At 45.5% G+C, this 14,242-nt stretch overlaps 1 protein-coding gene across 1 annotated transcript in view; it reads left to right on the top strand.

Annotated features, from left to right (window-relative positions):
- Positions 1-10,016, top strand: part of LOC311061879 (noelin-2-like) — a gene marked incomplete at both ends in the record, with an annotated part of 62,775 nt that extends 52,759 nt beyond the window's left edge. Inside the window, 3 exons of the mRNA XM_084080582.1 lie at positions 4,628-4,804; positions 7,681-7,854; positions 9,696-10,016. Of these exons, the coding sequence (XP_083936708.1) occupies positions 4,628-4,804; positions 7,681-7,854; positions 9,696-10,016 (672 nt within the window). The remainder of the gene's footprint in view (positions 1-4,627; positions 4,805-7,680; positions 7,855-9,695) is intronic.
- Between the last annotated feature and the right edge of the window lie 4,226 nt (positions 10,017-14,242).

The raw sequence follows: 14,242 nt of genomic DNA, 5'->3' as shown, positions 1-14,242 counted from the left end.
TTAACAATCTATTATTTTGTCTAATTTACAGTAAACTTACGTTTATCTCGGGCAGAGACTGTGTGTGTGTGTGTGTGTGTGTGTGTGTGTGTGTGTGTGTGTGTGTGTGTGTGTGTGTGTGTGTGTGTGTGTGTGTGTGTGTGTGTGTGTGTGTGTGTGTGTGTGTGTGTGTGTGTGTGCGTGCGTGCGCGTGTATGTGAGCATGTGTGACGTATCCTGACAGTATTCTAAATTGTGTTCAGCGGCAGGAAGTTCTTCCTCTCTCCTTATTTGTCCATCTCAGTCAGAGCTCTCTCCTCTCCTCTCCTCTCCCCTCCCCTCCCCTCCCCTCCTCTCCCCTCCCCTCCCCTCCCCTCTCCTCTCCTCTCCTCTCCTCTCCTCTCCTCTCCTGTGCTCCGTGGATCTCTGTTTCCTCTACCGGTACTAACCCCCCCCCCCCCCCTCCTCAGGGAATGTATATTAAGGCTGGTTGTCAGGGCGACAGTCTCCGGTTGCCAGGTGTGATTTATATCACGGTGGTGACCCCGTGCCTGTTCCCCCATTACAGCCTCTCTCTCCCCGGAGCTGTGTGTACGTACGGTTAATGTCCTGTATGCTGCTTTACTCTCTCTCTCTCTCTCTCTCTCTCTCTCTCTCTCTCTCTCTCTCTCTCTCTCTCTCTCTCTCGCACGCACGCACGCACGCACGCACGCACGCACGCACGCACGCACGCACGCACGCACGCACGCACGCACGCACGCACGCACGCACGCACGCACGCACGCACGCACGCACGCACACACACTTAATGCTGCTCTACCAGCTACAAGTGTCACTGTCTGCCGGTCCACTAACCGGGTTGTGGGTGGAGGCTCTGTCACTGAACTATTGGCTTTGTGGACCATTTAATCTCTCTCTCTCTCTCTCTCTCTCTCTCTCTCTCTCTCTCTCTCTCTCTCTCTCTCTGTCATTATCTCCACAGATCACAATCTTCTCTCCTCAGCCTCTCTTCTTCTCTGCATGTCTCTCACATGCACATGCATGTGGCTGGCTCCTCAGGGGTCTTGCTAATTAATCAGGCACTCTACTGGACGCCTTACTGTAGGGCTCATCAGCTTAAAGCCCTTCAGTCTAGATGGGATATACCACACACACACACACACACACACACACACACACACACACACTTACATCTTGCATATGCTTTGGTATCCATGACTACGGCGTCAGACTGCATTCCAGTTTGGCATTTATGAATTCTTCATTAGATCATCTGTGTCTGCGCGTGTGTATGTGCGTGCGTGCGTGTTTGTTTGTGTGTGTGTGTGTGTGTGCGTTTGTGTGTTCACACAGTACGCGTGCGTGATGCCAGCATTCCGGTGGTTCTGTTTGAGAGCATCTGCTCAGGTGTTGATATCCAGTGATCTGCCAAGATGTACCTGCTAAGAGAGAGAGAGGGGGAGAGAGAGAGAGAGGGGGGGAGAGAGAGAGAGGGAGGGAGAGAGGGGGGGGGGAGTTGAAGAGGAGATGTGATATTTGAGAGAGGAAGGGCGAGGTAGAGTATCAGGCCACGGTCTGAGGGGATGTGAGTATAAAAAGACACAGACAACAGAACAAACAGGGACAGTTAAGTTGGGAAGGTCGAGCAATAAAGAAGAGGAGAGAAAGTGGCAAATAGGGGACATACTGTAGGACCAGAGGAGAGAAACTGGAAAACACACAACTCTTCACTGAAGAGGAAGAGTGAGAGAAATCAGATTTTATTAGGATTCATCCCATGACAACAAGAGTCAATAAAAATCAAGAGGACTCTCTCAGTGCCAAGCCCCGAGTTATCCCGAGTTTTTTGTGAATGCCCTCAGTGCCAGAACGAGAAATCCAGAGTTTATGCTTTTTACTGTGATCGCGCTGTTCTGTTTATTTATTTTTCATCATCAGTTTCGCTTTCTGATTCCTTCAGACTCACCGGTTTCCGGATTCATGACGCAGATTCCATTTCCGGTTCTCATCTTTTTTTCCCCGGTCATTTTAGGCCAGAATAGTGAAAAACTTGTTTTTTCACACGGTATAAAAAACGAACAGAGAGCTCCACTTCTATTTTGTCTGGGTGACGAACAGTCATCGTCGTCGTGTATCACATCGTACTTAAGCCCGATCAGCGATTGTCGAAAACGTCACATCCGGTTATGGCGTATGGACTGTTTGAGCCTGTTTGGAGGGGGTCGAGCGAGTCAGCGAGTGATTGAGGTGTCAATGATGTGACTCTGCTCCTGTGATACTATACAGATGTATCTGGAGAGCTTATATCCCCCTGGGGCCAGTAGCACCACCTCACACTAAGTTCAAACGTAGCCTAGTTATAGCTTAAATGGCTTTTAAAAAAGCCATTTAACCCATTTAGCCGGGAAAGTAAAAAAAACTAGGTGGTGCTAGAGCACCTGCCCTTTGCCCTCTTGACCAGAAGCGCCCTTTTTTTCTTTTTCAGTTTACAGCAGGGGTCTTCAACAGGGGGTCCGGGACCACTAGGGGGTCCTCAGAGTTACTACAGGGGGTCCGCCAAATCTTTATGAGATATGATTTTTCTTTTTACCATAACCACTCGAAACCTAGCATCCCTTTTCTGAGGAGAACTTTAGCCAAAAATAGCAGATCTACAAGCCCACAACGCCTCGCGCTGCGAGGCGTTGTGGGCTTGTAGATCGGCTATTTTTGACAAAGAGGTATAGGTGTAGAGGGGAAAAAAGAGCAGACCAAGTAAACAAAAAAATGTATAATTTACTTGAGCACCTGCCCCTCAAAATGTCTGTGCACGCCACTGGTGAGCAAAACAGCCTGACTGCCATGACTAACGCAATGCTCCATTTGTTTGGCACGGACCGAGTTCTCGTCAGGTGCTTCTGTTGTTGTTGTTTTTCTGTTCTTTAACTTTTCTACAATGCAGAACGATTGAGCCTGTCAAGACAGCAGAAGGATGGGATGCTCTTTGAGACATACATACCAACATAATACACACTGTGATCTATATGTCTCAAAGAGTATACAGTATCAACATAATACACACTGTGATCTATATGTCTCAAAGAGTATACAGTATCAACATAACACAAACTGTGATCAATGGAGCGCTATATGTGGAAAATGGACAATAGGGATGTAATCAGTTCCTATTGTCTGAAAACCATCCAGTCACTGCACACCATCTTACGTGTGTGCGTGCGTGCGTGTGTGTGTGTGTGTGTGTGTGTGTGTGTGTGTGTGTGTGTGAGAGTGTGTGTGTGTGAGAGTGTGTGTGTGAGAGAGAGAGAGAATCTTCTCCATAGTACTGAGAAGGTTACCTCATCCCTCCATCTCTCCCTCCCTCCCTGCTTCCTCACTTGCTTTTTTTTCTCTTTCATCCTCTCCTCCTCTCTCTTTGGAGAGTTAATCCCCCCGTCCTGTCCCGTCCTGTCCTGTCACATCTTGTTCTTCCTCTCTTCCTCCCACGCCTTCTCTCTCTGTTCATCTGTCCCACGCTCCCCACTGTGGCTCTTTCTTTCTTTCTTTCTTTCTTTCTTTCTTTCTTTCTCTGTTCCTCTTCTGCCATATATGCCTTTCTTTCTTTCACCATCTATCTCATATCTCTCTCTCTCTCTCTCTCTCGCTCTCTCTCTCTCTCTCTCGCTCTCTCTCTCTCTCCCTCTCTCTCTCTCTCTCTCTCTCTCTCTCTCTCTCTCTCTCTCTCTCTCTCTCTCTCTCTCTCTCTCTCTCTCTCTCTCTCTCTCTCTCTCCTGTTCTAAATGGACCATGTTCCTCTCTTAGTGTTTGTGTCTCTTCTATAGCATCTCTTCATCATGTTGTCATGGAGATGTTTACATTGCTGTCAGTGAGTCTCTGTAGAGAACACTGAACTACGGATGAACTCATCAACAATCTCTCTTTATCTCACTCTCTCTCTATCTCTCCATATATTCTTTTATCCTTCTCTGTTTTCCTCCCACATGCCGTCTCTCCCTCCTTCCCCCGGTACCCCGTCCGTCCGTCCGTTCGTCTGTCCGTCCGTCCATTTTGACAGTTTTTTAAAGACGGGGTGCCCCCCCCCCCCTCTGTATCCTGATCGAGTTCTCTGTCCTGGTTGGATAAAATTGGAAATGAAACTGAAACTGAAACGAAAATGCATTTTCTGTTTAATAAAGAGGTGGAGAGACAAGGAGACTCCTAATACTGAACAAACACACTATAGCAATGAGTATTATCAGAATATAGAGCTATTTAACACTGATTTTAACCAAAGCAAATCACTTACCCTACCTTTAAGTATACCTGGTTCTCACCTTAGCACCTCCTCCACCACCTTAGCACCACCCACCTGTCCTAGTCCCTCCTCCTCCTCATGCCCACACCTGTTGTGTTATGATAATGAGGGGGAGGGTACAATATTACTATGTCACTAAAGGACTGTTTTTCTATTGGCACGTTTGACCCTCAAGGTTTCAGCCTCCAGGTAGAAACTCAAAATAGTCAGAGAAGACATAAAACAACATAAAAACACCAGCAGGGGGCTTAATGAAGTTCTATCAACCTCATAGACACATGAAAAACAGAAAAAGTGCAAAACCATGGCACCTCCTCTTTAACGGTAATCTTCTCTTTCTCTTGGTCTCTCCACCAGGTGTGGTCGATGGACGGCTACTACAAAGGCAGACGTGTGCTGGAGTACAGGACCATGGGAGACTTCACCAAGGGTCAGAACTTCGTGCAGCACCTGCTGCCCCACCCGTGGGCGGGCACGGGCCACGTGGTCTACAACGGCTCTCTGTACTACAACAAGCACCAGAGCAACATCCTGGTACGTTACTGTGTCACCGCAATCTGGGAACCCATCGCCAATGTTTCTCCACGGAACACTAACACCATTTCTCCCAGAGAACATGGATCGTTTTGGGTTATAAGCCCACTTGTTTCCAGTGGTGGAAAAAGTACTCGAAGTCTTTACTTAAGTAAAAGTACCAATACAGCAATATAAAAATACTCTGTTACAAGTAAAAGTCCAGAATTAAAAATGTACTTGAGTAAAAGTACAAAAGTATTGGCATCAAAATGTACTTAAAGTACCAAAAGTAAAAGTACTAAATATTTGAAAATAGCCGATCTACAAGCTCACAACGCGTCGCGATGCGACGCGTTGTGAGCTTGTAGATCGGCTATTTTCAAATAGCCTAGGTATAAAATAGGGCTATAGTGGTTAATGTATGCATCATAATATCATGGGAGCTCCCTAGAAATTTCGTTGTGTGCAATTGTGTATGCATTTGTGTGCAATGACAAATAAAAGCCTATTCTATTCTATCATAATTTATATCTGAAAAGTAACTAGTAACTTTTTTAAATAATTGTAGTGCAGTAAAAGTACAATATTTGCCTCTGAGATGTAGCGGAGTAGAAGTAAAAGTATTGGAAATTGGAAATACTCAAGTAAAGTACAAACACCTCAAAATTGTACTTAAGTACAGTACTCAAGTAAATGTACTTAGTTTCTTTCCACCACTGCCAATGTTTCTCCACGGAACACTGACACCATTTCTCCCAAAGAACATGGATCGTTGGAAAAAGTACTCACTTGTTTCTATGATGAAAGAGCAAGTTAAAATGTTGCTAACTTTCCGTGGTTTAGTCTGCTTCGAGGACGCTATTGTTAAATGAGTTTCGGTTTGTTTCCAGTGGGGAACGAACGCCCCTGGGACTATTGTGGACTTAGCGCGTCGGACCCGGCCCACCGGCCGGTCCCGCGGACCCACGCACACACGTAAATCCCGCCCCGCTACATTTGATTGGGTAAAGCGCGGCCTGCTTCCTGATCTGATGGCACGCCCACTTGTAGCCAATGCACACGGGTTGTCAACGCGGCTACCGACAGATTCAAACGCAGAGCAGAATCTGTTCTTGAGAGATTACTGTCACCGTGGCTGTAGTCTCACGTAGCCATGACAACTATTACACGATCCCCGAATGCTAAATATAGTCTGGAACTACACCTGAAGCCGTCATCTGTTCGTCATTTCCATTCACCTGCTGGGGGCTTTGGAATAGCAGCGCTGGCGTTACATGTAAGACAAACACACTTGGAATGGGAAATGGAGGGGGGGGTCGTGTGGGGGGGGGGATGGAATTGGTAGGTTTTGTTATTTATATAACTTTGTAATGCTACCGACGTTGGTGCGCAACATTCTTGAATACAAAGCATTGCATTGTGGGTTTGAGCCCTTTTTGACGTCAATCAATCAAGTCACCTTAATTCAAGTGGCAGATGCCAAAAAAAAGAATGTGGTCTTACTGGTCTATACCTGCACAGCCTTTGTGATCTACAGTACTGGTAGATCGCGATCTGCCATTTGGCCCCCCCTGCTCCAGACTGTATGAGGGAAGCATTTGAACATTGTGGGAGGCAACAGTCTGGCTCACAAACAAGACTTGTGGCTACACAACACACACCAGTCAACAATATCGATTTGTTGTCAGGCACCTAATTCCTCCAATCTGTCCCCCTCTCTCTCTCTCTCTCTCTCTCTCTCTCTCTCTCTCTCTCTCTCTCTCTCTTGAACTTAGTGTTCTGTGGCTGTTCCCCATCCGCTTCCGTTCTATCTCCTTCTCTAAAACCCCTATAACTCCGAAACTTTTGACGTTGGGGAAAACGACTCATTTTGTATGCGCGATCGCTCCGCCATTGTTACTCGCGTAAGAGATGTTCCAGTCGTTAGCCAGGACCATGGTGCAAAATGAACGCATGCATTGTTTCACATGGATTGCTCGTCTTGGAGTCTACAGCTTAAACAGCGCAGCTCAACGGTGAGATTTCTGGCACCGAACTTAATCTGTTATTATGAAATTCTGGCACCAAATGTGTTAAATATGTCAATAATTTCTTTGTATATTTTCTTGATTTTTTTTTTATCACAAAGTCTAAAAGGCTTCATATGTTCCAGTGTTCAATGGCCAAACACAGTTAAATCGTTAACCGCAATTATTTGAGCGACAATTAGTCATCCACTTAAATGTGTAATCGTGACAGCCCTACTGTGCATACAGTGTTGGAAAAAGTACTCACATTTGTTACTTAAGTAAAAGTATCAATACTGCAATGTGGAAGTAAGTAAAATTTTGGAATTCAAAATGTACAAAAAAAAAGTACGAAAAGTAAAAAAGTACTCATGCAGAATATCCGATTTCAAGTGAATATACATCTTTTGAAAATAGCAGATCTATATAACAATCTATGTACTGAAAAGTCACTTTCATATGTCACCGTGGGAAATTGTATGAACTGCTTGCCCACACAGTAATGTGATGTAATGTGTGTCACCTCTGAAAGCTTGTTTTAAAAAAGACAAAATAAAAAAGTTGGTCACAAAAAAAGAAAATAGCGGATCTACAAGCTCACAATGCGTCGCATCGCGGCGCATTGTGAGCTTGTAGATCGGCTATTTTCAAATGGTCTAAATGTATATAGGGCTGAAGTGGTTAATGTATGTTTTGTAATAATAATCTAAATCTACAAAGTAACTAACTAAAGTTTTCATATAATTGTAGTGGAGTAAAAATACAATATTTGCCTCTGAGATGTAGTGGAGTAGTAAAAGTACAGAAAATTGGAAATAGTAAAAAAGTACTTGAGTACATGTACTTAGTTACTTTACACCACTGACTGTGTATACGTGTCCCTATCAGGTGCAGTACCATTTCCGCTCGCGCAGCGTGCTGCTGCAGCGCAGCCTGAGCGGGGCGGGCTACAACAACACCTTCCCTTACAGCTGGGGAGGGTCCTCCGACATCGACCTGATGGCCGACGAGACCGGATTCTGGGCCGTGTACACCTCCATCCCCAAGGCTGGAAACATACTGGTACTGTACTGTCTGACTCTGCACACACATGCATGCACGCACGCACGCACGCGCGCGCGCACACACACACACACACACACACACTAACTGAAACTACTGTATATTATGTTTAAAAAAAAACAGCTATTATAACAAAAGCTATTTTTGGCAAAATGTTCTCCCCAGAATATGGATGCTAGGGTTTAGCATTATATTGTAGATTACATTGTTTTGGCAAGAGAAACTTCCACTGGACTGCAGGCAGTATGTAGTGAATACTGACCAGCTAGCAGTAATCCCAACAGAGAAGGGTGTGTGTGTGTGTGTGTGTGTGTGTGTGTGTGTGTGTGTGTGTGTGTGTGTGTGTGTGTGTGTGTGTGTGTGTGTGTGTGTGTGTGTGTGTGTGTGTGTGTGTGTGTGTGTGTGTGTGTGTGTGTGTGTGTGTGTGTGTGTGGGCGAGCGCGCCTTCTCCCTTGCATTCAGAGTTTCCTCCACAGTTGAGAGGTGCTCCCTATTCCTGACACGACATCTGTGTGTGTGTGTGTGTGTGTACACACGTGCGCGTGTGCGTGCTACCCTAAGTAACTGCCTTGTACCATGGTGATTGCTGCTGTTCACATGAGATTTAGAACTGAAGGAAAGATGAAAAAATAACATCTTACATATACTGTAGGTACAGGTCTCTTAACTCATTCCCTGCCAGACTTATTTCTGGCTGTGTTTGCCCACTGCCAGCGATTTAGTGTTTTTTTATAAAATTGTTTAAAAATGCACTTTTTTTTTTTTCATTATGATCGCAAGTCCAGTTGTTTCTAAACACACAGGCGAGTCGTGCACGTTGCTCAGACAACAAACATTACGGTCGAGGCGGAGCCCTTCTCCTCCAGCCCAGCGTTAAACAGCATGCATGGCCATCTGAACGGAAAACTCACTTTCTTTTTCCACCTCGCCACAGACCTCGCTAAATCCCTTATGATCGCGTGTTCAACTGTTTGTAGACACACAGGGTAGTTGTGTGAGTGGCCCAGAGAAGAAATTTTCAATCGGCGACATTCCATTTTGCAGCAGTAGCAGTTTCAAAACAGCGACGCAAAACAGTGTTCCTCGGCGGAGAAATGCAAAGCCAAGAAAAAGGTGTTTGAAAGCGAAACCCAAACAGGAAGTGGGCGGGAGCGAAAATCTTTGATATGACGTATTTCCGTATCCGGGTGTGCTACAATGAAATGTGTCCCTTCGAGAGATGAACGACGGTGAGATCTTGTTTTAAAAAATTATTTTGCAAAATTACGTTTTTTACGTCCTAGGCAGGATTGGTAATTGGAAAAAATTACGTTTTTTACGTCCTAGGCAGTGTATGAGTTAATGTTGAACAGAAACAAGTCTTTTAGTGGAAAGGATTCTAGGGCTTAGGGGAGGAAGGAAGGAAAATCAAGGAAAACATCTGAACCACTTTCAACCTCTGGTGTCCCTATTTTGGCAAAAATGATTAAAAAACACCTTCAGAACATGTAAAAAGAAGAAGAAGAAGAAGAAGAAGACTATAGCAGATCACAAGACCACAACGTGTCACAAACTTGCCCTGTCATGTGAAAATGACAGGGCATTTAATGGCCATTAAAGACAATTGCTTACTGTAAGTGGTTAATGAGCATGCAAGAGTGCCTGTATTTTCACACGTGTGTGCGTGCGCTTTTGTCTATTTGTGTATCTTTGTATTTGCATTTGGTCATGTACATAATAATCTGCATGATTGACGATCACAACGACAACCAAACAAAATATAAATCATCTCTCTCTCTCTCCTTCCCTCCTTCCCTCCCCCCCTCCTTCCCTCCCCCCCCCCCCCTCTCATCCTCATAAAGGTGAGTCGTCTGGACCCCGTCTCCCTGGAGGTTCTGCAGAGCTGGGACACAGGCTTCCCCAAGCGCAGCGCCGGCGAGACCTTCATGATCTGCGGCACGCTCTACGTCACCAACTCGCACCTGGCGGGCGCCAAGGTGCACTTCGCCTACCACACCAACTCGTCCACCTACGAGTACACCGACATCCCCTTCCACAACCAGTACTCGCACATCTCCATGATGGACTACAACCCGCGCGAGCGGGCGCTCTACACCTGGAACAACGGCCACCAGGTGCTCTACAACGTCACGCTGTTCCACGTCATCCGCTCCGACGGGTAGTCGGAGACACCCACCCCATGGGTGGGTGGGTGGGGGACGGGGACGGACGGACGGACGGACGGGTACGATTAGGGAGAGAGAGCCATGGTATAAAAGCCTGGTTTATATTTAGTTGAGCACCAGTGTCACGATCAAGGTTACCGTACGTTAATTTTGTAAATATGTAACAGAGTGGTTCACAACCTCAGCCCGATGGCCTGAAAGCCTAATATCTCCCCCGAGCTATAGGGAATTCCCTTTGGCTTAGTGGTTAAGATGTTGGCTTTCCACGTGGGAGACCCGGCGTTCGAATCCCGGGCATGAATCCCGGGCATTACAATGTTGCCGTGACCCGGACCGGGTTTCCCCGTGGGAGGAGGTGAAAAAGGGGGGGTGAGTGTAACAGAGTGGTTCACAACCTCAGCCTGATGTTTAATATCTCCCCCGAGCTATAGGGAATTCCCTTTGGCTTAGTGGTTAAGATGTTGGCTTTCCATGGGGAGACCCGGGTTCGAATCCCGGGCGTTACGAATACGCAAAAAACAATTTCAGCTAGTTATAGCTTTTTTTTGGAAAGGACTTATTTTTACTAACTAACATGTAGTCCCCCCCCCATTGTAGTTTTCATTTTTTCGTTTTAGCTCTATAATAACCCTGGTCACGGTGGTGCAACGCATTGTGAGCTTGTAGCTGAAATTGCTTCCATTTTCAGTGTAACTAAATATAACCCAGGCTGTAGAGGGGAAGTATTGTAGGAAGGGGTGGGATGGGTGTTAACACAGGGGGATACGGACGCTTTGGAACACTTAAGAAGTGGACGGCCGGAAGGCAGGACTGAAGAATTGTACACACGCACACGCACACGCACACGCACGCGCACACACACACACACACACACACACACACACACACACACACACACACACACACACACACACACACACACACACACACACACACACACACACACACACACACACACTAATGTGTGTCTGCCTTTTGAGGACACTCAACCCCCACGAGAGAGAGAGAGCCCTGTATCCCTGGAACAATGTCACACTGTCCCACATCATCTGGAGCGATGGGTAGACCCGTGGGGGTGTGTGTGTGGGGGGGGGGGGGGGGGGGGGGCGGTTGGTATTGTGATTAGGTCAGTATGGTTCTCAAACTTCTTTAAATTCAAGGACCCCCCAGTGTGGTCTGTATTAACTCTTTGACTGCCAATGACAAGCTTTCTCGTCATATTTTGCTACGGTGCAGTCTGCCAACGACGAGAATTGACAAGCTTTTGTGTTTTCAGTGGTTTTCCACTAGATGGCGCTGTTCGCCCGCCTATGGGTCGCTGCCGTTTGGCTCCCAGAGAAGCAGAGGAGCAGCGGGTCACGTGATCGCAAAAAAAACCAACACGTTCACTTCCTTGTTATTCGATTTGGGAGAATGGCCTTTTCTCCGTTTCTGTTGCTTTTGGGCGAAAACAACCTACATTCAACTGGCCACAACTATGGAACGGATGATCCCGGCGGCAACCACCCCTGTCCCCCCCCCCCACACACACACCCCCCGATTTTACGAGACTCGAATACGTCTTTTAAAGCGATCGGGGGATCGATCATACTGGAGATGAATATTCTATGATTTTTCAAAGGTTAGTGAAAATACTCGGAAATCGCTGGCAGTGGCAAATTATGTTTTATTTCTGTCAGTCATTTGATACCATATGCATATACCAAGTCCGCAGTGTTAATTTGAACTCTTTAGTGTGTACACAAAACGGACAATCGCTTAAGGGTCCGTTTGATTTCCATTTGTGCACATGTCACAATCATTTAGCTTGATATCTGACGTTCATAATGATAGCAACCTCGCCACGGTGTTTTTATCCCAGGGCCGCCGTAGTGTTTACAAGCGGACTTGGATGAAATCACGGTACGGGTGAAATCTCGTCTTGCGAGACTTCTGGAGGGACGCATCTAACACAAACGCTGTGGAGAGTTTTCTGTCCATATGAACGTCAGATATTTACCAAAAAATAATAATACGCGATTTAGCCCAAGGACCATCTTTCCCGTTTTCAGCTGCGGTGGACTCGAGATGGAGTAATGAACATGTTCTACTGTACCACTTGTTCTAGGATATAATAACATCAGATAAAGGTAAGAAAAAGGCTACTCCGGAATTCTCCTGTAATGTCTCCTCTAGGAGTTGACTGACTCTCAAAATGATTTTACTCTGTGAGGAGGTGGGCGGCGTTTGGACTCTTAAAAAGAAGTGGAGGAGTGGAAGAAGGCACGGCAGGACTGCAGGACTGAGGAATTTCAATGATTACACACACACACACACACACACACACACACACACACACACACACACACAAGCGTCTGACTTGCCTTTCGAGGACACTTAAAAAAGGCAAATTGAGGCCATTTTATGTCAAGTGCAATGAGAGAGAGAGAGAGAGAGACGGAGACAGACGGAGGGGGGGGGGCTGTGTCTGCACTCTAATGTGGCTCTCCTGAGCATTTTGGGGACTGTGTGTTCGCACACCTCGATGTAGTGCATGGTAATGTGACCGCGGTTTCCAGGTCATCGGCGGGGCGGGGCGGGGGGACAACTCTCTGTTAGGCCTGTCACAGTTATTACATAACGTTGTTGTCGGGCAGAAAACCTATTATCTCCATATTTTCCACTTTTTGTGTTTTTTTCCCCCCGTAAATTAAAGCCCTACTCGGTCGTGAGTAGATTTGAATCCTGAAAAGAGACACTTTCGGACATATGAGGTTTCCACCCGACAAAGACGATAATCGCCTGATCGCAATTATTTGAGATAATCCCAATTATATTTGCATAAGTGCATAATAGACCGGCTATATAGCCACCATTTAAAAATACGTTTTGAGAGTATAAAATGACTGAATATGGCCTATTTTGGGCCCTAGTACATTATTTATTTTGATTATTGGTAACTGTCAGCCATTTCTTTGTATGTCGTCGCTGTTAAGCAGAAACCTCTTATCTCCATGTTTTAACTTGTGTTTTTTTTTTTTATTGTAGATCTGCTACTTTTGCTATTTTTGAATTTGAATCGTTGAAAAGTAACAGTTTTGGACATGAGGTTTCCACCCGACAGAGACGATGATTAATTGGTCATATCTACCCCGGGCAATTTTGTGTTTGTTTACAAAGCCTAACACATTGCAATTATTTTTACGACAATGAATTACTCGTCGACTAAAATGTCATGATCGTGACAGCCCTGACCTCTGTGTCACGACAGGGATGGACGGAGAGGGACGGAGAGGGTGACACATTTGAAGCTCATCCACAGTTTTCTGTCGCTTTTCTGTTTCAATCGGCTTGTGTCTTCTGGGCCCTTAGCTGTCCCCTCTCTGGTCGTGAACATGTTCTTGGACTTGTGATGTGGTTGGTGAACATGTTCTAGACTTGTGATGTGGTTTATGAACATGTTCTTGGACTTATGATGTGGTTCGTGAACATGTTCTTGGACTTGTGATGTGGTTTATGAACATGTTCTTGGACTTATGATGTGGTTGGTGAACATGTTCTTGGACTTATGATGTGGTTCGTGAACACGTTCTTGGACTTGTGATGTGGTTCGTGGACTTTTTTCAGCAAGTCAGCATGGTTCTTCTTCATTCAATAAATCTTTAAATGTTCAACATGGCCAAGGCTCTTCTCTGGTGGGATTTAAAGGTCTTCTAAACAATAGGTAGGTAGGTAGGTATGCGTACGTACGTACGTACGCACGCAGACACCACACCTATTTTTCACTCTGTGAAATGAAAATACCATACTATATGTATTTGCATTGCAGATACTCTGAATAGTACAGAGACATTTGCAGCGCTGAATTTTCAAGTTTCAAGTTTCACGTTTTCAAACATCATTGCATGACAGCATGAACTAGAGGTCTCCGCCAGGTCAGGTTGGTTATTGTGGGCCATAAATGTTTGGAATTCAAGAATTCTCTTGATCACATGACTATAGACATAATGTGTTTTCCAAAAATAAAAGAAGAAGCCATCATGTCGTCTATGGAAGCATGTTGCGCAGCAAAAATACCCGATCTACAAGCTCTCAATGCGTCGCACGACCCATTGAGAGCTTGTAGATGGGCAATTTTTGGTTATTATTTCATTTGCATTTGAAGTGGTCCAACAAGCAATATGTTCGTTCAGAAGCATCTTCCATAAAATATTTAATAGTCTTGAATATTTCATATAAAGGAA

Source organism: Gymnoscopelus microlampas (genome assembly GCF_963454915.1).
Source record: "Gymnoscopelus microlampas genome assembly, chromosome: 2".
In the NCBI taxonomy this organism is placed as follows: Eukaryota; Metazoa; Chordata; class Actinopteri; order Myctophiformes; family Myctophidae; genus Gymnoscopelus; species Gymnoscopelus microlampas.
Note: the sequence above shows the minus strand (reverse complement) of the source record. Positions and strands in the feature narration are given on the sequence as shown.